The sequence below is a fragment of the Arvicanthis niloticus genome, chromosome 13 (genome assembly GCF_011762505.2).
Source record: "Arvicanthis niloticus isolate mArvNil1 chromosome 13, mArvNil1.pat.X, whole genome shotgun sequence".
In the NCBI taxonomy this organism is placed as follows: Eukaryota; Metazoa; Chordata; class Mammalia; order Rodentia; family Muridae; genus Arvicanthis; species Arvicanthis niloticus.
This window is the reverse complement of record NC_047670.1, coordinates 53,915,741-53,940,797: the sequence shown is the minus strand read 5'-3', so window position 1 is coordinate 53,940,797 and position 25,057 is coordinate 53,915,741. Positions and strand designations below refer to the sequence as shown.

Sequence of the window (25,057 nt, the reverse complement as noted above, 5' to 3'; positions counted from 1 at the left end):
TGTGCTTGCGTACAAGTAGGCACCTACATGGAGTCTACGTATATGTGAAGACCAGAAGTTAATCTCAGGTGTCATCCATGTTGGATTTTTGTTTGTTTCTGTTTTATGTTTAGGTGTTTGGGTTTTTTTGTTTTTTTTTTTTGTTTGTTTGTTTGTTTGTTTTTTGACAAGGTCTCACTATGTAGCTGGCCTGGAACTTGCTGTGTAGACCAGGCTTGCCTGGAACTCAGAGATCCACTTGCTTCTGTCTCCTGAGGGCTGAGATTAAAACTGTGTGCCTCACCTTGACCTTGTCGTTTTGAGACAGTCTCTCGCTGGGACTTGGGACTTGCTGAGTAGGCTGGCTGGCCAGTAAGCCCAGAGGCCTTCCTGTCTCTCCCCCACTAGTGCTGGGATTCTGAGCGTAGACACCGTGTAAGTGCTGGGGATGAAACTCAGGGCCTCGCTCTTTTGCAAGTAGTTTATTGACTAAGCCATCTTTCCAGTCTTCTCTTTGTTTTTGTTTGTTTGTTTTGTTTTGTTTTGTTTTGTTTTTCTTAGACAAAGTCTCACTATGTAGCTCACATTGGCTGCAAACTCACCTGGATTGAGAGTACAGCTTGCCACCACACCCTGCCTATCTTGAGTCTGGCTCTGCCTAGTGGGGGAACTCAATCCAGCTGAGGAGGACTTCAAGATGGAGGGATCAGCATGCACAGAAAAGAGTCTGAACTCAAGAGATGAGGAAGTAGCCAAGGAGCTGGGGGTGACATGAGGCTACAAGGAAAACAGGTCTGGTGGCATATCCCTTGTCAGCCACAGGCGATGGTGGATTTTGTCCTGAGAACAAGAAGCAGCCACTGGAAGGCTTAAAGTGGCAGGATGTGGTACTGTCATTCACAGCCTGCAAGGATGCCAAGGGTGGCTGGAGGAGCATGGGTGGGGCTGGAGCAGGGGAAACTGTGTGGCTGGGGTCCTATACCCCTCATTCAATTCTCCCTCAAGGTCAGGTCAGCCCTGATTCCTCTAAGGTAGGATGACCCAGAGTCCTGCAGGTTCTAGGGTTGAGGAGAGTGGCCAGCAGTGAGGACTGGAAAGACTGCAGAGCCTGGAAATGAGGTCAAGGAAAGGCAATCCTTGCGCCTGTGAGGCAAGCCTCTGGGGGTGTTTGCCTGAGTCTGCTCCGGTAACTGTAGCAAGACACTGGAGACTGAATGATTTATAAAGAATAGAGGTTTATTTAGTTCATGGTTCTAGAGACTTGGAGGACAGAATGTGGTGGTTATCATCCATTTGAAGAGATCTAGAATCTGACAGGAACAAATCTCTTGGCCTAAGGGGGTTTCTTACTGGGTTAATTAAAGATGGGCACCACCATCCTACAATCGGGGGTCTTGGACTGAATCCAAAGAAGAAAGCGGGCTGAGCAGTGGCACCCTTTGCTTCCTGCCTGTGGGTATCATGTGACCAGCTGCCATGCCTTCCCCACCATGAGGTACCCTTGAACCACAAATCTTTCTTCCTTCAATTGGTTCTGTCAGGTATTTGGTGATGCAACAGAAAAGTAACTTTTAGAAAGGTCATGATGCCTCATCCAGCTAGGACCTCAGTCCCAACATAAATGTGGTCAGATGGAGCAAGTGTGTGAGGTCATGTTTTTTCTCCTCCTCATCTTCCTCCTCCTCCTCTTCCTCCTTTTTTCTTCCCCCTCCTCTTCCTCCTCATCTTCTTCTTCCTCCTTTTTTTCTTCCTCTTCCTCCTTTTTCTCCTCTGCTTTCCTTCTTTCTTTTTTGTTTTTGTCTTATGAGACAAGATTTCTCTGTGTAGCCCTGGCTGTCCTGGTACTCACTCTGTAGACCAGGCTGGCTTTGAACTCAGAGATTTGCCACCTCTGCCTCCCCATTAAAGGATTAAAGGGATGTACCACCAACCACCTGGCCCCTTCTTTTATTATAAAGACACAGATGCCACCCTGTGAGGCCACACTTTCAAGCCAGTCTCACTGCTTGCTAACCCCAGCATCTGTAGAGTCAATTGCCTACACAGGACCTGTCTGGGAGCTTGCTCAAACCACAGTAGAGACCCATGACAGGGAGCTGTCTGGCTTATCAGGCTGGAGGAGCAGACTGGCTGAGCATCCAAGACAACCCGGGAATCTTTACTCACATCAAATAACTGTTCAGCATGTACAAGGGCTGGTCCCAAGTTCTCCCAGGAAACCCCCACATCCACCCTCAGAGGACTGACCTACAGCTTCTGCTTCACCCACGTGCAAACTGAGGCACAGAAAGACTGAGTGATTTTCCCAAGGCCACACAGTGGTGGAAGGCTTCTTAGGTCCTGAGGTTAATGTTCCTGAAGAAAAAAACATGGGAGTAAAAGACTTTCATATGCACAGGGACTGCCACACACAGGACCTAAGCCCTCATGCTGCTGAAGGGACCTGGCCTGCTAGCATGAGCCATTGGTCTCCTGCACCCATGGGCAGCTATGTTGGCTGTCCCAATGTCAGCCACTGGCGTCTTTCTCTGAGCCCATGCGGACAGGCACTGACTCTCCAAGGAAACCCATCTTCCTGGTTGGGTAGAATATTGCTGGGTACATGCTCATGGTAGATTCGCACTCATCACCTTGTTGGACACATGGCCTTCTCCTCTCAGGGGAACCTCATGAGGTATTCCCTCCCCCCCCCCCCCACACACACACCAAAGAAGGTAGACTTCATTTTTAAAGATAACCTTGAACTTCTGATTCCCCTATCTTCTCCCAAGGGCTGGGGTTGCAGGAGTGTGCCACCATGCCTAGTATATGCAGTGCTGGAGAAGGGGACTAGGGCTTTGTACATGCTAGCAAGCATCCTGACCAATTAAGCTATATCCCTAGCCTGACATTTATTGTTTGAGGCAGAGTCTAAGTATGAAGTTCAGCTTGGCCTTGAACTCGTGACAATCTCCCTGCCTGCACATCCTGAGTGCTGGGATTACAAGTGCATTGTCACACTGGGCTGTGATGACTAGTCTTGTTTGTTTGTTTGTTTGTTTGTTTTGAAATAGGATTTCACTGTGTAGCCCTGGCTGTCCTTGAACCCACTCTGTAGACCAGGCTGGTCTTGAAGTTAAAGAGATAATCCACCTGCCTCTGTGTCTCTCAAATGCTGGAATTAAAGGTGTGCATCACTACGCCTAGCCTTGTAATGCTTAATCTTGGCAATCTATTTAACTGGACTGAGAACTGTGTGGGGATGAGTAAAGTTTACTTCTGGGTATGCCCATGTAGAGCACACAGGGGGCTTAGAGCCTGAGGACTCTGTCCTGATCAGTGGGTTTGACAGCATTATTGGGGAAAGGAAGGGCTGATCCTGCTTAGAGAAAGTGGGTCACTGGAGTATGGCTTGGGCGGCAAGAGCTGGTCCGGGCCCCTTTCTGTATTCTGATTTCATTTTCTTCTGGTCTTTAGAGGGTGAGAGGCTTCCCCCACCATATCCCCTGCCTCATGCAGTGATGTCTTGCCCAAGTTCAAGGAGTGAGGCAACCCTCTGAAACTGTGAGCTCAAACCAACATTCTTTCCTTACATTAGTTATTTATCTCGTTGCTGTGATAAAATACCTTGAAATGGGGCCGGAGAGATGGCTCAGCATTGACTGTCCTCCCGGAGGTCCTGAGTTCAATTCCCAGCAACCACATGGTGGCTCACAACATGGGATCCAATGCCCTGTTCTGGTGTGTCTGAGGACAGGGACAGTGTTCTCACATACATAAAATAAATAACATGTTTTTTTTTTTTTTTAAATACACTGAGAAAAACAACTTGAGGAAAGAAGGGTATATTTGGGCTACCAGTTCGAGGCTACAGTCCATTGTGGTGGGAAAGGGCTGGTGACAAATGCTCACACAGCTGGTCACACTGCATCTGCAGTAAGGAAGCAGAGAGATACAAATGCCGGTGTCCAGCTCAATTCTCCTTCCTGTGCAGCTCAGGGCCCAAGCCCAGGGGATGGTGTTGGCCAGTTTTAGGGTGAGCCTTTCCATTAACCTCACTAGTCAACATGGCTCCTCACGGGTGTGCCTCATGGCTTGTCTCCTGGATGATGCTAGACCTTCCTAATGCTGCCACAGTTTGATACAGATTCTCATGTTATGGTGACCTCCCTCTCCAAACCGTAAAATTATTTCATTGCTACTTCATAACTGTAATTTTGCTCCTGTTATGAATCGTAATGTAAATATCTGATATGCAAGATAGCTGATATGTGACCCCCAAAGGGGTCACAACCCACAGATTGAGCCCCCTTTGAGGGTCACATATTAGTCGATCTTAACCAACACACCCCATTAAGCTGTTCTTGAAAGAATTTTGGACACAGCTACCCCAAAAGTAACTAATATATTCTTATAATTAAAATTTAACTGGGCATGGTAGTGCATACCTTTAATCCCAGTACTCAGGAAGCAGAGGCAGGTAGATCGCTATGAGTTTGAGGCCAGTCTGGTCTACAGAGCAAGTTCCAGGACGGCCAGGAGCTACACAAAGAAACCCTGCTCAAGAAAACAACAAACAAACGAATGATACACAATCTTGCGGTGTAACTCAGGTTGGCCTGGAATTCACTATGTAATGGAGGCTGGTCTAGAACTTATAGTAAGCCTCCAGTCTCAGCCTCCAGAATGTTATGGTTACAGCAATGAGCCACCACAGTCCCTCAAGGTGCTTTGAGCTCCATTTCACAGATGAAGAAACTAAGAGTCTAAATGTCCTTCCCCGGTCGTTGCAGACCACAGAGCTTCGACTTGACATTTGCCCTCCTGATGTCCAAAGCTTCCCGTTTCCCCACCCCCATCAACTTCCTCTGCCTCTCTGTCCTGTCCCTCTAAAAAGATGTTGCCGGAGAGTGGGCTGGGAGGGAGCAGGCTGGTATCACGAAGGTGTGGATCTGTTTGTTTTCTGGGAGGAGAGGAAAGGAGAAGAGATAGGCGGCGAATCTCTGGTGTCTCAGGACCAAAGTCCCCCAACAGCTGGTGGCCTGTGGGCAAAAGGCACTGGAAATTGGAGGATCTGGTGCCCCAGTAGGCTCAGCAGGCAGGATATCCTGGGCCTCGAATCCCAAAATGATTCAAATGATTTCATTAAAAAACGATTTGACTGGATGTGTATGTCTGCCTGCATGTGTGCCTATGAAGTCCATGTGTGCCTGGTGCCTGCAGAAGCCAGAAGAGGGTATTGGGTCCCCTGGAAGTGCAGTGACAGATGGTTGTGAGCAGCCATGTGGTCAGAGGGAGCTGAACCTGGGTCCCCATGGCCAGCTCATGAGAGCAGCTCAGCCAGAGCCATCTCAGAGGCATGCAGACCAGATTCTGTTCTGTCTCATCCACTAGCCACCCTGGGCTAGGAGGAGGTACCTACACAGACAGATGTATAAGGATCCATTTACCTGGGCACTCAGGAGACTGAGGCAGGAGGATCAAGAGCTCCTAGGTCAACCTAGGCTACATAGTGAGACCCCATTTCAAAAACTCAAGAACTGCCTGCCTCTGGCTCAGCTCTCCCACCAGGCTGCATAGAGCTGGCCATTCCTGGCTAAAGTGGGGTCAGATCCAAGAGCAAGAGCACTGTGTAGCTTGAGCCTGTGTGTAGACGGGGACTTCAGTCCTTTGGCCTTTTTGTTAGGATCCTTACAACAGGGTCCTGCTGCTTGTACCTGAATAAGGACGGGGAGAACAGTCCTTTGGTAACATTCCTGTCTTGATTCATTTTTTGCTGCTGTATCAGAATACCACAGACCAAACAACGCATTAACAAGAGAGGTTTACTCTCTGCGTCCTGGAGGCTAGGAAGTCCATGAGAGTGCCACTGTGCTGCTGCACCAGGCTAGGGTCCTTGTGCTGTGTCAGAACATAGCCAAGGACGAGAGGACATATGGCAGGCAGGGAGGAAGTTGGGCCCAGCCCATGCTTTTATTAGGAGCCCATTCTGGTATTTATCTACCAGGTGATTAGGTGGCCCAACATCTCTTTAAGGTCCAGCCTCATAAATGACCCAATGACATTTATTTTTCTTGCCATTAAGTAAGTCTTCAACAGCCCAGGCTGGCCTCCATCTACCATGTAGTCAAAGATGACTTTCAGTTCTTGATACTCTCAAGCCTTAGACTAACAGGCTTGCACCACTGTGCACAGCTGAAGACAATGAATTCACCATGAGCTTTGGGGCAAACGTTCAGACCCCAGCACTAGCCTTGGCCATGACAGTCTATCCCTGCTGTATTATATATATAAAACTCTGTCAGTTAGAAGCAAATCACAGGTCCAGTGGTGCAAGTGGAGTTGATCTTACAAAAGCGTGCATGTAGTGGGCTAGAGTCCTCTGGGGGAGACGGCTTACTGTGTAAGAGCACTTGCTCTGAGAACATGGGGATCAGAGTTCAAATCCCCAGCACCCACATGACTGTGCGTGCCTCCTCCCATTACTAGAGGGTGAAGACAGGAAGATGCTGCGAGCTTGCTGGTCAGCCAGCGTGGCCAAAAGGAAGAGCTTGTGGCTCAGTGAGATGTGTTTCAAGCCATAGACAGAGCAGTGGAGGAAGGACCTGTCGGGCTCCTCTGGCTTCCAGATCCATGTGCGTAGATGTATGTTCTACATGCATAATGCATGCATGTACCACACACATGCATACATCACACACACACACACACACACACACACACACACACACACGAACACAAGTGATATAAAATACACATGCAACCTTGGATTGCTTATACACTTGTAATCTCAGTTTTCAGTACCTGGGATCCTGAAGCAGAAGGATAAGCTCAGGCCAGCCTGAGGTAACGAGTGAATTCTAGGCCAACCTGGGTTAGAGTGATACCTGTATCAAAAGCAAGCCAACATTAAAATATAGCCGGAAAGGTACACAGCTTTATGTATTGTTGTGTCCCTCTGGCTGTGAAGGTTCTCTTCAGAGATATGAGCTTTCCGTTCTCTTTCTGTTCAATTGCCACAGATTCTGTGGTGAGTGGGAGTTAATGCCATCATCAGAAGAGCACCAGGTCCATTTTCTATTGCACTTTCAAATGTCTTATCTCGTTTGGCTCCTGGGAGAAAGGCTGAGAGGCAATTCATTTCCTTGTGGGTAAAATAAGGAAATCAACCACTCCCCTCCTGGCCTGGCACTGAAGTTGTGTCTGATGAGAGCACTGGGCAGTGAGCCACCCACCAGCTCCTGGCACCACACGGGGCTCAGCAGGGCTGGTCTCGCGGTGCCCTGCCCAGCGCAGTCGCTGCCAACTTGGATGGAAATCTCCGCGGGTTGCCATTCTGGAGTGCTGGCAAAGTTCTGCTTCCAGGAAGGTTGTTGGGGGTGCCAATGGGATAGCGTTTTTAATGGGGCAGATTAGGATGAGCGGAGGTGCTCAGAGGTAGGACACGGGTTCCATAAACTAAGCCTTGGAGAGTTGGAACATTTCACAGACAGTGACACCTGGTTCTGAAGTGCAGATCTGTGAGCCTCAGTGTTCACAAGTGAAGCGGGATAGACAACTGTACAGACATGTCTCTGGTACATGTCTTGGAGGACAGACAGCACAGGTTCCTCCCAGCAGAGGAACCGCGTGGGATTTCTTCTTCTTTTTTTTTATTTTTATTTTATTTGTTGTATGTCTATAAGTACACTGGTGTGTCAGACACACCAGAAGAGGGTGTCAGATACTATTACAGATGGTTGTGTGCCACCATGTGGTTGCTGGGAATTGAACTCAGGACCTCTGGAAGAGCAGTAGAACAGTCAGTGTTCTTAACCACTGAGCCATCTCTCCAGCCCGTGGGATTTCTTCTTACTGACAGTATTAAATTATGTATAGAGAACCTGATCACCACAAAATTCATAGGGATAAAGGGCAAAGCACAAACCCCCAGTGTCCCCATCCCTTGGGTTCCCTTCTGCACATTTGTTCTATGTCCCAAAAGAACCCACTGTTTTGTGCGTGGTACCAGGGATGGAAGGCACAGAGTGTGTATCCTGAGTATACGCCACACCACTGAACCACCCAGCCTTTACAGAAGAGTCTACTTTTGGCATCTTTCTTCCGCCCATTTTTAAGTGCTTCAATTATACTTATTTGTGTGTGCATGTATACCATGGTACATGTGTAGAGGTCAGAAGCGACAACTTGCAACAGTTGGTTCTTTCTTTCCATCATGTGAGCTGCGGGAATCAAACCTGGCGGTTAGGCTTAGCAGCAAGCACCTTTATCCACTGAGCCATCTCACTGGCCCTAGATGTTTCTTTGAGTCTACTATGCATCACTTTTGAAGCAAAATGTGTGCGTCTGGATATGGTGTTTCCTGCCTGTATTCCCAGCACTTGGAGCAGAAGTGGGAGGAATAGAGAGTCCAAGGCTAACCTGGGCTTTTAAAATGGTCAGACTGTTTCACAAGAAGAAGAAGAAGAAAGAAACAAATGATATATATAATCAGAAAAAGCATGGATGAGAGAAGGGGGGAAAAGTCTTTGAATGCCTCATGACACACTGAAAATGAGAAGCTTGAACATCTTTTACAGAGCCAGCCTGTCTTTTTGTGGTTGTGGGAGCTGGGCTCAGCAAAGAGGCTGGATGGCCTGCCAAGACTGGGGTATTTGTGGTTTGTGTGGGGGTGGCACTAGGGCCTCCTCCCTTGGGCTTTGTGGAGTACTGACCACAGAGGCTGGTAGGAATTGCCAGAAGTGGGCCCAGAAGGATGCTCGGGATCAGGAGGCAGAGTGAGCAAGGAGCCATCTTCCTGTTTGTTGAGTGCCCGCACATGCAGGCCAGGAGATATTAGGTGGTAAAGGTCCAAAGTCCTTATTTATAGCCTTGGAGTAGTTAATGTGTAATATTCTGGGATTATAAGCCTGACCAAGAGGGGATACCTCGAGCACAAGCCTCTAGGAGCAACTGGGAGAGCTGTAGCCAGGAGCTGTCACCATGTCGGTGAGGATGCTGGTCCTCTGGACCCACTTCCCTCTGCTCATTTGTCTTGAGTGTGTGGGTTGGGGTGTTTGGGGGGGTCCATTACTGCTGCCCTTCTCTTTGTCTCAGCTTCTCCAGGAGAATCAAAAAGAAAGCTGGGTTGCCAGGCTGGTGACACACACCTTTAATCCCAGCACTAGGGAGGCAGAGGCAGGAGGATCTCTGTGAGTCCAAGGACAGCCTGGTCTACAGAGAGAACTCCAGGACAGCCAGCAGTATGTAGAGAAACACTGCCTCCAAAAGAAAAAAAAAAAAAAGAAAAGAAAAGAAAGCTGGTGGATAATCTCTCAACCCCTCAGCATTGAAGCTGTCTGTCCCTGTCGCCCCGCCAGGTTCAGGGCCAGGACTTGCCTCTCTCTCTTCAAGGACAGCAACAGTCAGACCATTTATGACTGCTAACCTCTACTGAGTCTCATTAAGATGAGAAGTTGACTCTTAATCTCTTACCCTCTCTCTCTTACTCTCTTGCCTCTCTGTCCCCTCCCCCCCTTCCTCTCTCTCCACGTGGTCATGGCCGGCCTCTACTTCTCTATGCCTGCTTCTCTGCTTCTCTCTCTCTCTCTCTCTCTCTCTCTCTCTCTCTCTCTCTCTCTCTCCCTCTCCCTCTCCCTCTCCCTCTCCCTCTCCCTTTCCCTCTCCCTCTGCCTCTACTACCCTCCTGGCTCCCCTCCCCATGCCCTCAATAAACTCTATTCTATACAAAAAAAAAAAAAAAAAAAAAAAAAAAAAAGATGAGAAGTTGAAGTTCAGGGGCTGGGGGAAGGGTCCAGACCAGTGATCCAGCATGTGCAACCATTAGCAGGTGCAAGGCCCTGGATTGGATCTCCAGCACCAAAAAAATTAACAGGCTTCCAAAGGAATACATGGAATTCAGCTCAGTGGGTAAAGTGCTCGTCCAGCATGCATGTAGCCCTGGGTTTGATCTCCAGCAAGGGATGTGACAGTGCAATACACAAAGCCCAGTGTTCAAGGGCCAGAGGCAGGTGGATCTCTGAGTTTGAGGCCAGCCTGGTGTACATAATGAGTTCCAACTACATACTGAGATCCTGTCAAAATAAAGAAGAAAGAAGGGAAGGAGGGAAGGACAGAGGAAGGGAAACTGAGGCTCAAGATGAAATAATAGGAAGCTATTATCTACATATTGCAAGAGTATTGAACACTCTTGAGAGCCTGCGTTCCCGTCTGGCTCTCTGAAGCTTCTGGTGTGACTTTGGACAAGTTGGTGTCTCTCTCTAGGGGAACTGGTCTCCCCTGATGTGTATGGGATAGGACCACATGGCACTCCCTGGGGGTCAGATGGTACCTTCATTTCCTAGGGCTGTTGGAGCAAACCACTTCAAAATAGGGGGCTCCCCACCACAGCAATTTTTCTCATGGTTATGGCCAAGTCTGGAATCCAGGGTGGGCAGGGCCTGCCACTCCTTGGAGGCTCTAGGGAGGCAGTTTATTTATCTACTCCAGTTTCCTGTGGGTGCTCGGCACCCACAGGTGCCTTCTCTGAAAGCTTTGTAAATACAGGTTTTGCTCCCTCTGCATCCTCTGCGTATAGTCTTCCTTCTGTGGGTGTGTTTCTGTGTTCTTTGCCATATATATATATATATATATATTGCCTGCACCAACAAGTGTGTGTGTGTGTGTGTGTACACGCCTATGTGTCGGTCTATATCATGTGCATTCCTGGTGCACAGAGGTCAGACGAAGGCACTGGATTTCCCGGAACTGAAATTATGTTGTTTTGGTTTTTTGTTTTTTTTCTAGACAGGGTTTCTCTGTGTAGCCCTGGCTGTCCTGGAACTCACTCTGTAGACCAGGCTGGCCTCAAACTCAGAAATCCGCCTGCCTCTGCCTCCCAACCAGAACTGAAATTATGGATATTCATGAGCCGCTGCAGGGGAGCTGGGAACCAAACGTGGGTCATCTACAAGAGCAGCATGTGCTCTTAACCAGTGAGCCATTCCTCTGGGCCAGTCCCCTTCCTTTTAAATTAGTTCCAGTGGCTTTAAGACCACCTATCCTAAACCCACATGATTGATCACATTGTGCCAAGACCATATTTCCAAGCAGGCCACATTAGCAGATGTTAGGTGGGATAAGTGTGTGTGTGTGTGTGTGTGTGTGTGTGTGTGTGTGTGTGTGTTTGGTGAATGGCACTACCCAACCCAAGTCAGTGTAGACAGTGTGCAGGATATCCGTATGACTGGCTGTCATGTTGCTGGAAGGGATAGCGATATCCTTGGCTCTGCCTCTCAGGAAGCCCCTTTGTGGTCCAGACACTCCCTTGGCCTTCTCTATTTTGGCTATCTCTTTTGCTTTTGTCTTTCTCCTTCTAGATAACCACTTCATAGCAGCACTGGGGAATCCAGGCCCAATGGAGTAAGGCTGGCCCCAAGTCACGTGACCAGCTAGAGGTAGAGCTGGGATTTGGTCCAACCCACCCTTACCACCCCTCCCCCTATGAGCTGCCCATCCCCCACCCGACTTTGCCTTCTATCTTTCCGGTCTTAGGCTTTGTTGAGTCCGGACAAGGCTCTGGGTCTGCACATGCTCTGAAATCCCAGCATCCATATTTATACACATGTGCCCCCAACCCTGGCCTTTCTTGTACCCTAGCTTTTGTAGTAGCCTCCGTATCTGTATCACCCTCAGTCTCAAGAGCTCCAGTTCTTCTGTTCCAGCCAGGAAGTCAGGGACATAAAGATGAGGTGTTCATAACTCACTCCACCCATCCCAGGAGGCCAGGGTAGGGTGGATGTCGTGGTTTCCTGGGGGCTGGCGTGTGCTCACACAGTGAGAATGTGTGTCACCTTTTCATGCCTCTGCTCCTTAGCTCCTCCGGGAGGAACTGTGAGTTGTCCTTTCTGGATCGACTCACATCCCTGGGATAGTTCTGCCTCCAAGAGCCTGAAGAGAGCAGAGTGCCCATCTGGCTAAATCCAGAGTAGTTCCTACGGGGGCTGTTTCACTTTCCAACTCCAGATCTCTCGGCCCCAAGAACAGAGTGTCCATCCGACACGCTTTTGTTGTAGCCGTCTAGGAAGAACTTCAAGGCTCTAGTGAGGAGAGGCCAGGGAACGTGTGAGCCATCTCACATCACACAGGATGCCCCAAATAGAGACCTGTTCCACCCCATTCCCTAAAGTGCTTGCTACTGAAATGTCTTTGCCATCAGAGCTCCCACTCCCAGACTGAATGTTCCCTTTATTTTATTTTATTTTTTTAAGATTTTATTTATTTTATGTATGTGAGTACACTGTAGCTGTCTTCAGAAGCACCAGAAGACACATCAGATCCCATTACAGATGGTTGTGAGCCACCATGTGGTTGCTAGGAATTGAACTCAGGACCTCAGGAAGAAGAGTCAGTGCTTTTAACCGCTGAGCCATTTCTCCAGCCCCCCTCCCTTTGTTTTATTTTATTTATTTATTTTCTAGACAGGTTTTCTCCATGTAACAGCTTTGGCTGTCCTAGAACATTTTCTGTCGACCAGACTGTCCTCGGACTCACAGAGATGTGTAGCTATCATTAGCTACTCTGTGGGTTCTTCTTTCTTCCACCCTTCTCCACCCCTTTTCTTCCACCCTTTCAACCCCGTAACACTAGATAAGAGAGAAAAAAGAATAGAGAGGAAAAGAAAGAGATCCCTGAATAAAGTCAGGGGTTGGAAACGGGTGACGTTATCATTAGACTACTTCCTCCTGATTAGGACCATAAGGTTCCTTATGGGCAAGTTTGATCTTCACCATCAGGATATCTAACTTCTTCTTGTTGTTATTTCTTCTCTGCCCATGACTACTTAACAAACTGTGGCCAGTAGCAACCCACAACAACCCCCACCTCTGGGGCTTTAGCATTTATATATCTTTTAAAAAGTTCCCAACATTTCATGTCACACAATTGCAGAACCTGTCTGCAGCTGGCAAAGTCACGCCCCTGCTAGAGCATGAGGCAAATCATAGTCAGCCGCTAAAAACATATTCTTAAAATATTTGTTTTTTGTTTTTGTTTTTTTTAAAAAAAAAAAAACCAAAACTCTCACCACAGAGATCTCCCTGCCTCTGCATCCCATGAGTCTGGATTAAGGATGTTCACCAACACTGCTACCCTTTGTTTAGTATACCCCCTCAATCCTGTTCCATGGCTCATGCCTATAATCAAAGCACTTAGGAAGTCATCAGAAGGTCATCAGTTCAAAGCTAACCTTGGCTACATATAGTAAGAGAGAGTATTTGGGCTAGGTATAAAACTTCCCTTGCAGGTGAATCAGTCATCCTCCATCCTTCTTTGTAGTGAGAAAGGACAGACAACCTTCCCACAGCTGTGCTCTTGACCTCACACCCAGTTTGCCCCCTCCCCTGTCCTCCCTGACAGGGGAGGTGACTCAAGAATCTTTGGTGATGCTTGTCAACAGAACAAGTCAAGGGGCTGCTGAGGTGGCTTAGCAGTTAAGAGCACTGCATGCTCTTCCAGAGGTCCCAGGTTTGATTCTCATGGTAGCTCACAACCATCTGTAACTCCAGTTCCAGGGACATCCAATGTCCTCTCTGGACTCTGCAGTCACCAGGCATGCCTATGGTACACAGACATCCATGCAGGCAAAACATTCATATACATAAAAAAAAATTAATAAGAATCCAGACAGAGAAACCATGTCAATAAGCAGAAACCCATATTATAGAAATGCTGCCTGTAAGACTCACTCAGCTCAGCTGACACTCTCTGGTCACGAGCGTGGAAGATGGACATTTCAAAGTGGTAGCTTGAAAACTCAGCCTTTCCCTTTTAACCATCAAGGATGGAGGAGGAGGAGTTGGCTGTCAAGAAACCAACCAGGGAGCTGCTGATGCCCTTTTTGGAAGCAGGAGCAGAGGACCAGCTAGATAAAACAGGCATGGGTGGCTACCCTCATTTTTACCATGTGGGCCAGGCCCTGCCTGATCTTGGGCCTCCCAGACTGGATACTGAACCTGCTTGAAGATGGCTGCTATTGGTCTCAGGGAGGGGGGTCTCTCTCACCATCTGCCACACAATGGACACTCTCAAATGCTTTTGTCTCTTTTTCTTAAGGGCTGGGTTTGGAAAGCTGGAACTTACACACGTTAGGCAAATGCTCTACCTCTTAGCTACATCCCAGCCCTGATTTGTTAACTAATTTTGTTATTTGACAATTGTAGGCTTGCAGATAATGTATTCTGATTATTCTTCCCTTTTTAGTCTATGTGAACGGTTGTGTGTGGGGAGTGTGGGGGTGCGCACACACAACCTTAGCTGTTACCCCCAGGAATGCTCTTCACTTCCTTTGAGACGAGGTCTCTCAGCAGTCTGGAACTTAAAAATAGCCAATTAGGCTAGACTGCCTGGCTGGGGGGTCCCAGGGATCCCCCTGACTCTACCTCCCCACACTTGCATTGCATTGCATTGCCTGTTGTTGGCTTGTTTGTTGAGACAGGGTTTCACTATGTAGCTCTGGCTAGCCTGGGTCTTGCTTAAAGTAGATTAGGCTGACCTCAAGCTCACAGAAATTTACCTGCCTCTCTCTCTCTCTCTCTCTCTCTCTCTCTCTCTCTCTCTCTCTCTCTCTTTTTTGTTTTTTTTTTCTCTGTGTAGCCCTGGCTGTCCTGGAACTCACTCTGTAGACCAGGCTGGCCTCGAACTCAGAAATCCGCCTGCCTCTGCCTCCCAAGTGCTGGGATTAAAGGCGTCCGCCACCACTGCCCGGCTCCCCTGACTCTCAAGTGCTGGGATTAAAGGCGTCCGCCACCACACCCAGCCTGACATGCTCATTTTTGCATCATACTGAGGGTTTGGGTCAGCTGAGGGCAGTGCTCGTTACTTGAACGGGAAACTCCAACATCACATCAGCAAAGGTCTGGCTGTTCATTCTGTGAACCTCCGGTCCTAGCCAGTCTCTTCTTGGGTTGTGGGGTGGAGGAGAGCCAGCAGAGGGTGAGAGGGCTCTGGGAAACCTGAGTCAGAATGCTGTGGTCTCCGTGAGGGCAGAGTGGGCAGGATGACGAGGTGGTAGCCAGCCAATGGGTCCCTCTCATGGTTCCTTGTGGGTCTAACAAAAGTGTTCTGTTGCTCCAGGAGAAATTTGAGGTCACAAACCTGAACATGAAATCAGGGATGTCCCTGAAGATTAAAGGCAAGATCCACAGCGATGTTAACCAGTGAGTAAGGTGTGGGGATGGCTGAGGACTGGGACCCTCAAAGACTCAGGAAGGAGAGACTCTTTTTTTTTTTTTTTGTCTTTTTTTTGTCTGCTCCTTGACAACTCTGAGAGGCTCCTGTTAGGGGTAGCCTTAGCACCTAAGCTTTGGGTTAGGAACCTTCAGAACGTCAGAACAGAAACTGTGCTCTCTGTTCCTTGTCTCAATTACCACCAAAGGGGCAGACAGAGAGGGATGGTGCCCTGCCTGGCCTGGCAGGTCTGGAGCCTGAACTCAAGTTGTTATACATCCTTCCACACAACCGCCCCCTTAACCGGGTCCTGTGACAATAACCAGAGGCAGCCACTAGGGGGCAGCAAAGGACTCACTTGTTTCCTCTCTCTGAGCACTGAGCCACACCCCTACCCCATCCCTGCTGTTCAGTACCAGACTGATAAGTGTACAGCAGCATCCCTTGAGACAAACCTCTAGCCATTGTTAGTTAGGAAGGAGGCAGGAAGGCACACAGACTAAGAGCTAAGAGAAACCGTCCTTTCCTATCCAGGTTCCTCATTTGCAGATATCGTTGGTCTGAGAACCCGCACCCATGATGGAATCCCACACCCAGAATGTCCTACTTTTTCAAAGGTTCTGAATGTCCAACCCAGGCTCCTCTAGTGATCCTGTTGAGCCATCTACCCCTGCCCATTCCCCTCTGGTGACAGTCCTTCAACTGTCTCCCCCAGGACAGACAACTCTAACTCCTTTAGTTGTCAAGACCAGTTACTTTGTCAACAGCCTCGGAGCCTATTCCAAACAGCATGTCACCACAATGCAAAGCCTGACACAGATCTCAATTACGACATCTTCCCTGACTCTTCTAGCTTGGGGTCAACCAAAGCCCCCTGTCCTAAGCCCTTCTCCCTGTCACTTCATACAGCTTCACCATTAACCTGGGCCAGCGGGAAGAAACGCTGAACCTGCATTTTAACCCTCGATTCAATGAATCCACCATTGTCTGTAACACCCGTGATGGTGACAGCTGGGGACAAGAGCAACGAGAAAATCACATGTGCTTCAGTCCCGGGTCAGAGGTCAAGGTGAGGTCAAAGGGGAGCCCCACCAGGTACCTGTCAGGACCCTTCCCAGGCTCCTGACATGCTTCTTCCCACTGCAGTTCTCCATTGCCTTCCAAGACAAAGACTTCAAGGTGACGATGCCCGACGGACACGTGCTGACCTTCCCCAACAGGCTGGGCCACAACCACCTGCACTACTTAAGCATGGAGGGGCTTCAGATCTCCTCCTTCAAGCTGGAGTGAGCGTCTCCTCAGAAGACCTTAGCCCCAAACCAGCTTCAGCCAGCAGAACCACAGCCTTCGGTTCTGTGCTTCCCCGAGGTTCACTCTCAGCTCCTACCCTTCTGACACCTTCCCCGAGGTCAAGGTCAAATAAAAGAATCCACATTTATTATTCCACAGCGAGAACTGTTAGCACTTTCCATGCATGTTAATGCTCCCCCGTCTTTGGTAAAGGGGAGGAAACCGAGGCACAGGGTATAGCACTGCTGAGAAGAGAGGATGGGAGGTGCCCCCGTGCCACCCTGTGTATGGGAACCTGTGTCCCTCCTGTTGATCTGAGCACCTGCCAAGCTGCCCCACGGGATTATGGGGCAGATAATGGTTCCTGGCACCTGGGGCCAGGGTGTTCCAGAAACTGCAGATAAGGGTCCCACCTGGGCTTCTTATCGTTGAACATTCCAGGCTGGTTACTTATTACCTCTTCTGGCCCCCCTTTCCTAGCTGGGGGTGGGGCGCTAGAAGGGGGGGTCCTCAACTTTCCAAACTTCCAGAAGGAGAAAGCACACCTCAGCAGAGGCCAGGGCCTGCCTCCTTGGGCAGACAGATCTTAACAGAAAAGCTTTTACAATCAGGCTTGGGAGGCAGGTCTAGGGTACACAGAAGACAGAATCTACTGGGAAGTCACACCTGACTTTTCTGTAGGAACTGAGGAGCCTGGACCAGAGCTACTGAGAACTTAGTGGCGTCCTTCTGCAGTGGCTCTCAATGAGCAGGGGCAGGCAGTCCCACTCACAGACAATGGCCCTGTGTGGTCCTTGCCCCACCCCCATCCCACCGGGGAAGCATCCTGGGGCACAAAGGCCATACTGTCAGGCCACAGAGGGTAGCATAGGTTAGAACTGAAGGGCTAGTGGGCCTAGGGGCAGTAGAGAGAGCTGGGTCAGGTCATCAGGGACCCTCCCCTTACCCATGCCTGCCTTGCATAGACCAAGAAGGATTTGGGGCAACTCCCGTTGGGCAGCTGACCATGTCTCTAGGTGTAGTTGTTAGGCAAATGAACTCAGGCCCTCTGTTCCGTGAGCCCGGAGTTGGCAGGGAGCCATGACCTGGAGCCATGGCCTGCCCCTCACACCTTGACCTCATCATCTTCCTCAGCATCAGCAAACTCAAAGGCACTGGCCTGCACCGTGCTGGGCACAGGAGCCCTGCCACTGGCGGGAGGGGCATTCCACTCTTCATTCAGACTTTCCCAGGAGCCATGGACTTGGGGTAACACCCCTGCCAGCTCCCGCCGAGCATCCATCTCAGTGTAGTGGCGGCTGGCCCGGCTGGCCCCCCAGCTGGCTCCACACCTGTCAAAGGCCATGTTGGAGGGTACCTGGGAACCCTCTCCTACAGGACTGGGCTTTACCTCAGCCACAGGGCCCAACACAGTAGATACCCCATTGGGGAAATGTCCACGGGATGGGGAGCTTGCTGTAGTGGCTGGAAGGGTTGTCACAGCAGGGGCTGGAAGGGTTGTCACAGCAGGGGCTGAAAGGGTTGTCACAGTAGGGGCTGGAAGGGTTGTCACAGTAGGGGCTGGAAGAGTTGTCACAGCGTCTAGAGTGGTTATTGCATGGGCTGGTGGTTTTGCAGTAGGAGTAGGGTTTGGTGCAGGGGCAGGGGGTTTGGCGGCAGGGGCTGGGGTCTCAGCTGCTGGGGCTTCTGAAAGGCTTATGACCCCTAGTAGCTCACTGAGGAGTGAAGGCCCAAGGTCAAGGTCAAGACGAAAGGACAAGAGAGAGTCAGATCGTCGAAGCTCAGGGTTAGGGTTAGGCTCGGAGGGGAAAGAACTTTGCTCTCGGTCTTGAGAATGGTCCGGGTCACGGTCACGATTGCTATGCTTTTCTACGCGTGGCAGGCGTGAGATGGTGCAGAACCCAGACTCCAGACCTAGCAGAGAAATGAGAAGAAGGTCAGGGTTGGTGGAGTCCCTAGCCTGTTCTTGGAGAGAGTCAGGACAACCCTGACCTACGGTGTGGCCCTGGTCAGCTGTATCCCCTGATGGCTTCCATTTTGCCTGCTTTTCTAATGTAAGGACCCCATAGCCTTCTACTGCTCTGTGAAACTAACCCTAACCTCGCTTTCAAAAGAGCAAATAAAAATGGACATTCAGTTTGGCATGAGACACATCGTCCAAAGCTAGTCTGTCAGGGTGGAACTATGCATGCAGCCTGAATCTTGACATCCAGTCCCTGGTGTGGACCTGGCCATGGCTCCTGGTTCAGATGCTATCCGATGGCTACAGTAAACTCATGGCACCTGAGTTGATATGTGGATACAGGAAAGAACCAGAAGCCAGGGCCAGAACAAAGAAATCACAGGCTCGAAGGACAGACACAAGTCTTCCAAATATTTAGCAGCCCAACTGAAACTTCCAGGACTCCCGGGCCAGACACAGGTGATGGAGTACCTTGTACCTAGAGTGGCAGTAAGACTGCAATGCAGTACATGACCACCAGAGGGCAGGAGTTACCCATGGTCCCCTGGTGAGTTGTTCTGCCAAGGCCCAGGTGGCATTCACACCTGGGTCAACTTGCCAAGTTACAGCAGCCTTTGTTCAAATAACAGCTTCTGCCCCTAGCACCTGCTGCAAAGCTGCCAGGGGCACGTGTGACTTCACTCTATCTGGGTTTTGTTCTGCATTTTGAGACAGGGTCTCAGAATGTAGTAGGCCAGGCTGTTCTGGAACTCACTATGTAGCAGACTGGCCTCATGACTTCACTGAATCTTAGCAACGAGACTAAGGGACCCTTATAGGTGAGGATCAGAGCTCGGGGGTCCACGTGCTTACGGCAGTCGGAAGGACAACGACTAGGAACCAGAGTGGGTTCAGAGCCTCACCATGATACCCTCTGACACTGGGGGTGGCTTACTGGTTAGGAGCCAGGAAGGGAAGGTCTGGCCACAGAGCCCAGAGATGGGGAAAAAGGCTTGTGAGAGTCAGAGAGAGAGAGAAAGAGAGAGAGAGGACTGTCAGATGTGAACCCCATTTCTACCTCAGCATCTGTGTTATAAGGCCTAAGCAGGCTGACACCCCACCTCCATAAGCCCACCCCCTCATCCTCAGCCTAGACTGGGGGCCAAACTTCCACTGGGAGATTAAACAGCTGTGGAGAAAGGCTGATATGGAGGCTTGGCAAAATCTCTCTGGGCTTGAATCTCAACAATAGAAAAGAGACCGTGAACCCAGCTCCTCACCATAACCTGAGTGGCCATCCGTGGAGCTAGCCGGAGTGCTGTCAAAGCTGAGCTTGCCCACCACCAGGCTGTCATAGGTGGCCTGGTTGAGCTGAGGCAGGGAGATGGCATTCTTGATGATGGGTGAGATGGGAGGCGGAGCAGGTGACGGTGCAGCCGGGGAAGCCATCCTTCGAGGTGGCACCCCGACTCGGCGCACCTGCTGGAGCTTCCTGGCCAGGAAACTTCGGGGTGAGCGGTGGGTGTTTGCAGAGCGGCCTCCATGGTTGCTGAGGAAGGAGGTGTCGCCGAAGACGTCCCCACCACGGCCCACGTGCATGGTGTGGCGGAAGTCCCCAAGTGGGGGGCTGATCATGTCTGCTGTCAGGCGTCTCTTTCCATGGGAACTGGACACCCATCCCACAGGGGACAGCTTGCCCAGGCTCATGGTGGGGGCTCCTGTGCCCCCCTGGGGGCCGGGCATCAGCTTGGTTGCTTACAACTGCTAGTCCATGCCACCTTGGGGCCAGGGAAGATGGCAGGCTGAGCTTGGGGATCCTTCTCAGCCCCTTCCCCTCGATGGAGATGAAGCAGAAGGCAACCCTTGACTACTAAGGTGCTGTCCCCAGTGCTGAGACTGAGGGAGTCTTTGGGTTCTCTCTCCCAGAGGCCCCGCTGCTAGTCCTGGTGAGGCTGATCAAAGGCGGAAGGAGAAGGGCCTTAAAAGAGCGTGGAGACCTGGAAGGGCAGAAAGACAGTATTGTGGCATGTCAGCAGAAGAGGAAATCCGAGTCCAAACAGTAGCCACTGAGAGAACAAACGAGGCTGCCCAAAGACCCACAGATCCTGATTAGAACACACAAAGGAGGTGCTTGAGTAGGAAGTTCAAGAAAGACCTGGGGGGGGGGGCAGGGTGTGACTGAGTGAGGGAATGCTCACTGAGCAAGCCCGAGGACCTGAGTTTTGCTCCCTAATGCCCACATAAAAGTTGGGCATAGTTGCATGTGCCTGTAATTCCAGTGTTTGGGGGGAGAGGGACCGAGACAGGAGGATTTTATAGGTAGTGCAGCTTTAAAAAAAACCAACCAAACAAAACCACAAGTTTCAGGTTCAGTCAGCGACTCAGTCTCCAGGGACTGAGCGTGAGTGACAGAACAGGGCATCCAATGTCCTCCACTGGCTTCTGTATGTGAGCACCTGGACACCTGCACACCCATACAAGCACACACCAGGGTTTGAGAACAGGCAGAGCAGATGGCCACCTCTGAGGACCACTGAGAAGATGAGGCACTAAGACTCCATTCTGTTTTGAGTTCACATCATCATGGAAGTGGGCATCATCGAAGCAGAGAAATGCCTGAGGTGCCAACGGCTCTCCTGTACAAGTCAGATGACTCGGACCCTAGACCCGAAGGAGGCAGGCACCAGAGCAAAAATGAGAAATTCTAGTAACTTAGTGCCTATGGCTTCTCACTGAGGAACAGGGCAACTGGGCTCCCCATCCCAGCGACCCTGGGCCCCAGGCAACATTGCTTCTTGCTGGCAAGTTTCTGTGGGTTCAAATTTATTCTACCTGGGGAGGTCAGGAGAAAGGAGGCGTCCTGCCAAGGTCTTGGGAACGGCTGTGTACACAGCCTGCCCTGCAGCCAGCCAGTACTGACGTTCCTCAGAAGCCTCTGCCTTCAAGGTGCTTCCTGGAAAAGAGATCCTGTGGTCACAAGTGGCTTTTTCCAGCTGGCTCCTGCATGCTTGAGCTGACTCAAGGCTCTGAGAAGGCCCGCAGGAAAGGGCTTTATCTGTTTGTCAGGTTGACATAGGAGCCTTGTTGTTGGGGAACAAGTTTTGGGGGTGGGGGAAGTCCTGTGGGTGCCAAAGGCTACTCCGTACCTACCAATGTCCTTTCGGGTCCCTCAGGGTTCCTCTCCTGTCCTACCTTCTCAGCTGGTCCCTCTGTGTCCTCTTTTCTCCTTCCCTATGGGGTTGGAGAGCATTTGGGATCCTATAGACTGAACTCTGATTTTCTGTGACCCAGTGAGGGCCACACTTGCTCTAGATCCCATCCAAAAGCTAGTCCCAACTTGAACTCGGAGCCTCTGACTCACTTAAGCCTTTACCGGCTTTTGGGGCCCGGTCTTGTTTCCCTGAGCGCTGAGGGTGAGGCGGTGCCTGGATTTTCCTGCCTCTCTCCCTCACAACGAGAGAGCACGTGGCCAGCCTAATCACTCACTGAGATAACCTTCAGCCAAAGGACCACCCCCTGGCACCTTCTGAGGGGATAGAGTAGGCTGGGGACTCAGAGTCCTCACCCGGTGACCTTGGGCAAGTCACCTCCACACACCTGCTCAGCTGATAAAGATCTAGACCTGAGTTTCAACTTTGGTTTGGTTTAGTTGTTTTTTTTTTTTTTTCCTTCAATTTTCTCAGCCCTAGCTGCTGCCTCCGAGTATAAAAATTCTCAGTGCGGCCCTTCTATAATGTTATTTGAAATTCAAAATAGGTTAACTAACAAGATAAAACAAAGAGGAGAACTGGACAAAGCTCGCTTTGTTTTGGGAATGCATTCCCTTCCGTCCTACCACCGGATCCTCCTCCAACCCTAGCTCCTCCCCCTCCCTGGGGGCGGAGGGGGGGAGACTTCTGAATCATCCCTTTCCCTGGCACCCCCAGCACCGAGAGGTCCTCGTGGAATGTTTGCTGAAGTTATAAAGCACTCTGCTTTGCTGTTGGCCGACCAATGACATGATGTCATCAGATGAGTCTCCAACACCCCCTTGAGGTTGGAAGGCTGGCTTAGGCTACAAAGGCTGAGGCGGCTGAGGAACAGACTCATCCAAGGTCCCGTGGCAGGTAAACGCTGGCCAGGTTTCCCAGCCCTATGAAAACTAGTCTTTGGAGGAAAGGAAGGGAGCTGTGGAGTTGCAAAAATGGCACGTGGAAGGGTCAACTGTGCTCATCATGTGAACGTGTGCCCTCCCCCACCCAAATCCTCCGAGTTTCTTCCAGGGAGAGGGGTCCTGTCCCCATCTCACCCCCTGACCAACCCCGTGATGAAGCCACCTCCCACATGCCTCTGGGGACCTCTAGCTAGCATCCTCCACACCCATCTACTTAGGCAGAGCGTCCTGGCTTAATTTCAGCTACGGTTTTTATCTTCCTATGGAGAAAGCAGGAAGACCCTCTGCCAGAGAAGGGAGGAGGGGGCAGGAGATGGGGAAACTCAGTTCTCCCGTACTGGAGCAGGGAAGGCCTGGGTTCAAGTCTAACATTGCATGCGTAAGGGGCATCTTTCATTCCAGCCATCCCATCCACTCCGTGGTGCTAACTATTGCTAGCCCTTAGGTCACCCCACCTGACCTGGATGTCGAGGTACTGGGACCTTTCTTCTCAAAGGCCCAGGAAATAGCCCCTGTAAATGTTCATGGCTCCCATTTTACACGGGGGGGGGGGGGGGGGGGGAGGAGGGAGGGAAGGATCCAGATCACAGAACAAAACCAGCGTGACCCCTGGAGCTTGTTTACAGTCTACCAACACCAGCAGAACTGCCTTGCCGTCTGAGCGAAGGTAGCCAAGGGGAAGCTAGCATGGGAGGGATGGGATCCAGGCTCTGCACTTCGGCATCCGTGACCAGGGCATAAGTGGCCACGGTGAGGCTTCAGTATCCCACAGAGCTCTTACGTTTACTGTGCAATGGTCTGGGCACATGGCCAGGGCTCCCTCAGTAGTAATGACCACAGGGACAAGTTTTGGGGCTTTGGCTGGCTCCCTCACTCAGAGGCCAACGGGGTGGATGTGGAGGCAAGGAAGTGGGGTAAGAGAAGCCCCTCACCTCCGATGGTGGGGAAGAGGCGGGTGAGCAGAGGCACTGCTCCTTGGAGTACCCAGACACACCCTGGGGCAGGTGTGCAGAGCCCCACATCCCGGGCAGTCTGCTGGGGGCACAGGTGGGGAGGTGCGGGGACTCTGGCTCTTAGATATATCAACACTGAATTGTGGAGTTCTGTTGCTTCATATTTCCCCCAATTTGTGATATTTGGGATCAGAAGTCCTCCATGGGCATCCCCTCAAAGTCCAGCACTTTGGGGTGGAAGACAGGGAGGGAACTAAGGCGAGCTGCCCAGAGTCCCTGTCCAGGATCAGGCTTCTCTGAACTTCACTGCCGGTAGGATAGGAGAGAGCGACTCGGAAAGTGGGAGGAGAAATGTAGGGGATTGTTGTTGACAAGGGCTTGCTATACACACACACCAGACTGACCTCGAAATTGTGATCGTCCTGCCTCAGTTTCCCAAGTGGTGGTGGTATTAACTTGTGTGACACTACCGACTAAGGCGTCTTCTTGTCCCAGCACCTCAAGCTAAAGTTAAGCAGCCCCCCCACTCCACCGTGCTTTCTCAGCCTCAGTTTCCCAGTCTAGAAAAACGGCCTTCAAACTTGGGCCAGCCTTGCATAGTTGGGACAAGGGCAGAATCAATTGGAATAGGAAGTCCAGGAAAGACTTTAACCAGGAAACATTCCCTTCTGGGGACCTCATAAGGGAGACTTCGGGAGAGTTTCTCGCTCCCGTCCGGCGCGGGCAGAGGGCAGCCGCTGCCGTGGCCAGAAGCGAACCGGACGGGATGACCTCATCCGCTGCTCCAGCCTGGAATGCAGCTGGGGAGGGGGCAGGGTGCCCTGTCCCCATCGTCCGTCCCCTCCACCCCCCAGCTTCCCGCTCCCGCGCTGGCGTCGCCGAGAGGCCCTGGGGTCCCTTCCCTTCCGCTGCCGGCGCAGGAATGCCGCAGACGGCCCTGGGCTCCTCCGCTCCCGTCCCGGTATACTGCGCTACCCTCCGGTTTGGGTGCCCTGAGCCCTCCCGCAACGTGACAAAACCACCCGCGAAGTCTGAACGTCCCAGCCTTCTACGGGTTGGCCCCGCGCGCCGTCCGCGCCCAGGACAGTACGCACTCCCTCGGCCCGCGCCCACGATTACCTGGTGTCGTCGAGCCCGGGGGGTCCAGAGGCGGGCGCGGCGGCGCGTCCCTGCGCTGCCCGAGAGTCGCTGGGCCGGTCTGCGCCGCCCTGGCCGCGGGCTCGGCCGCCAGATCCCCGGGCGGGGGCGGGCTGCGGGCTCCCTCCGCCCCTGCTCCGCCCGCGGCGGCCGCGCCCCCTCCCGGACTGGCCACGCCGCGAGGGCTGCAGTGGCGCGGCGGGGATGCCAAGCCAGGCCAGGCCCCTGCCCACCGCCCCTAGGCGGGGCGACCTCGGGAATGTTCGCTCTGTCCTGAGCCCGGACTGCCCAGAGGAGGCCACTGGGACTCTTTGCTGCCCACTGCTCCTTAAATGACCTCGGGGAGTCCAGGATTGACAGCTCTGTCCTGGGCCTCCAGCCTTTCTCTGCTGGAGCGGGAGGAACTGGCCAGAAGACTCA

The 25,057-nt window shown here is 51.3% G+C and overlaps 2 protein-coding genes across 3 annotated transcripts; one reads left to right on the top strand and one right to left on the bottom strand.

The window, feature by feature from the left end:
* Window positions 1–8,810: 8,810 nt before the first annotated feature.
* Lgals2 (galectin 2) lies at window positions 8,811–16,608 on the top strand. The gene is made up of 4 exons (XM_076911602.1): window positions 8,811–8,946; window positions 15,070–15,152; window positions 16,072–16,231; window positions 16,309–16,608. The coding sequence occupies exons 1-4, from the start codon at window positions 8,941–8,943 to the stop codon at window positions 16,450–16,452; spliced, it is 393 nt and encodes a 130-aa protein (XP_076767717.1). The 5' UTR covers window positions 8,811–8,940; the 3' UTR covers window positions 16,453–16,608.
* Cdc42ep1 (CDC42 effector protein 1) lies at window positions 16,572–24,794 on the bottom strand. Of its 2 annotated transcripts, XM_034517252.2 has the most exons (4): window positions 24,620–24,794; window positions 21,227–21,347; window positions 19,675–20,391; window positions 16,572–18,366 (listed from the first exon to the last, which is right to left on the bottom strand). In XM_034517252.2, exons 3-4 carry the CDS (start codon window positions 20,135–20,137, stop codon window positions 17,558–17,560), a joined length of 1,272 nt encoding a protein of 423 aa, XP_034373143.1. In that variant the 5' UTR covers window positions 20,138–20,391; window positions 21,227–21,347; window positions 24,620–24,794; the 3' UTR covers window positions 16,572–17,557. The 2 variants fall into 2 exon arrangements, with proteins under 2 accessions (XP_034373143.1, XP_034373145.1); XM_034517254.2 differs by lacking the exon at window positions 21,227–21,347 and having other exon boundaries at window positions 24,620–24,793.
* Between the last annotated feature and the right edge of the window lie 263 nt (window positions 24,795–25,057).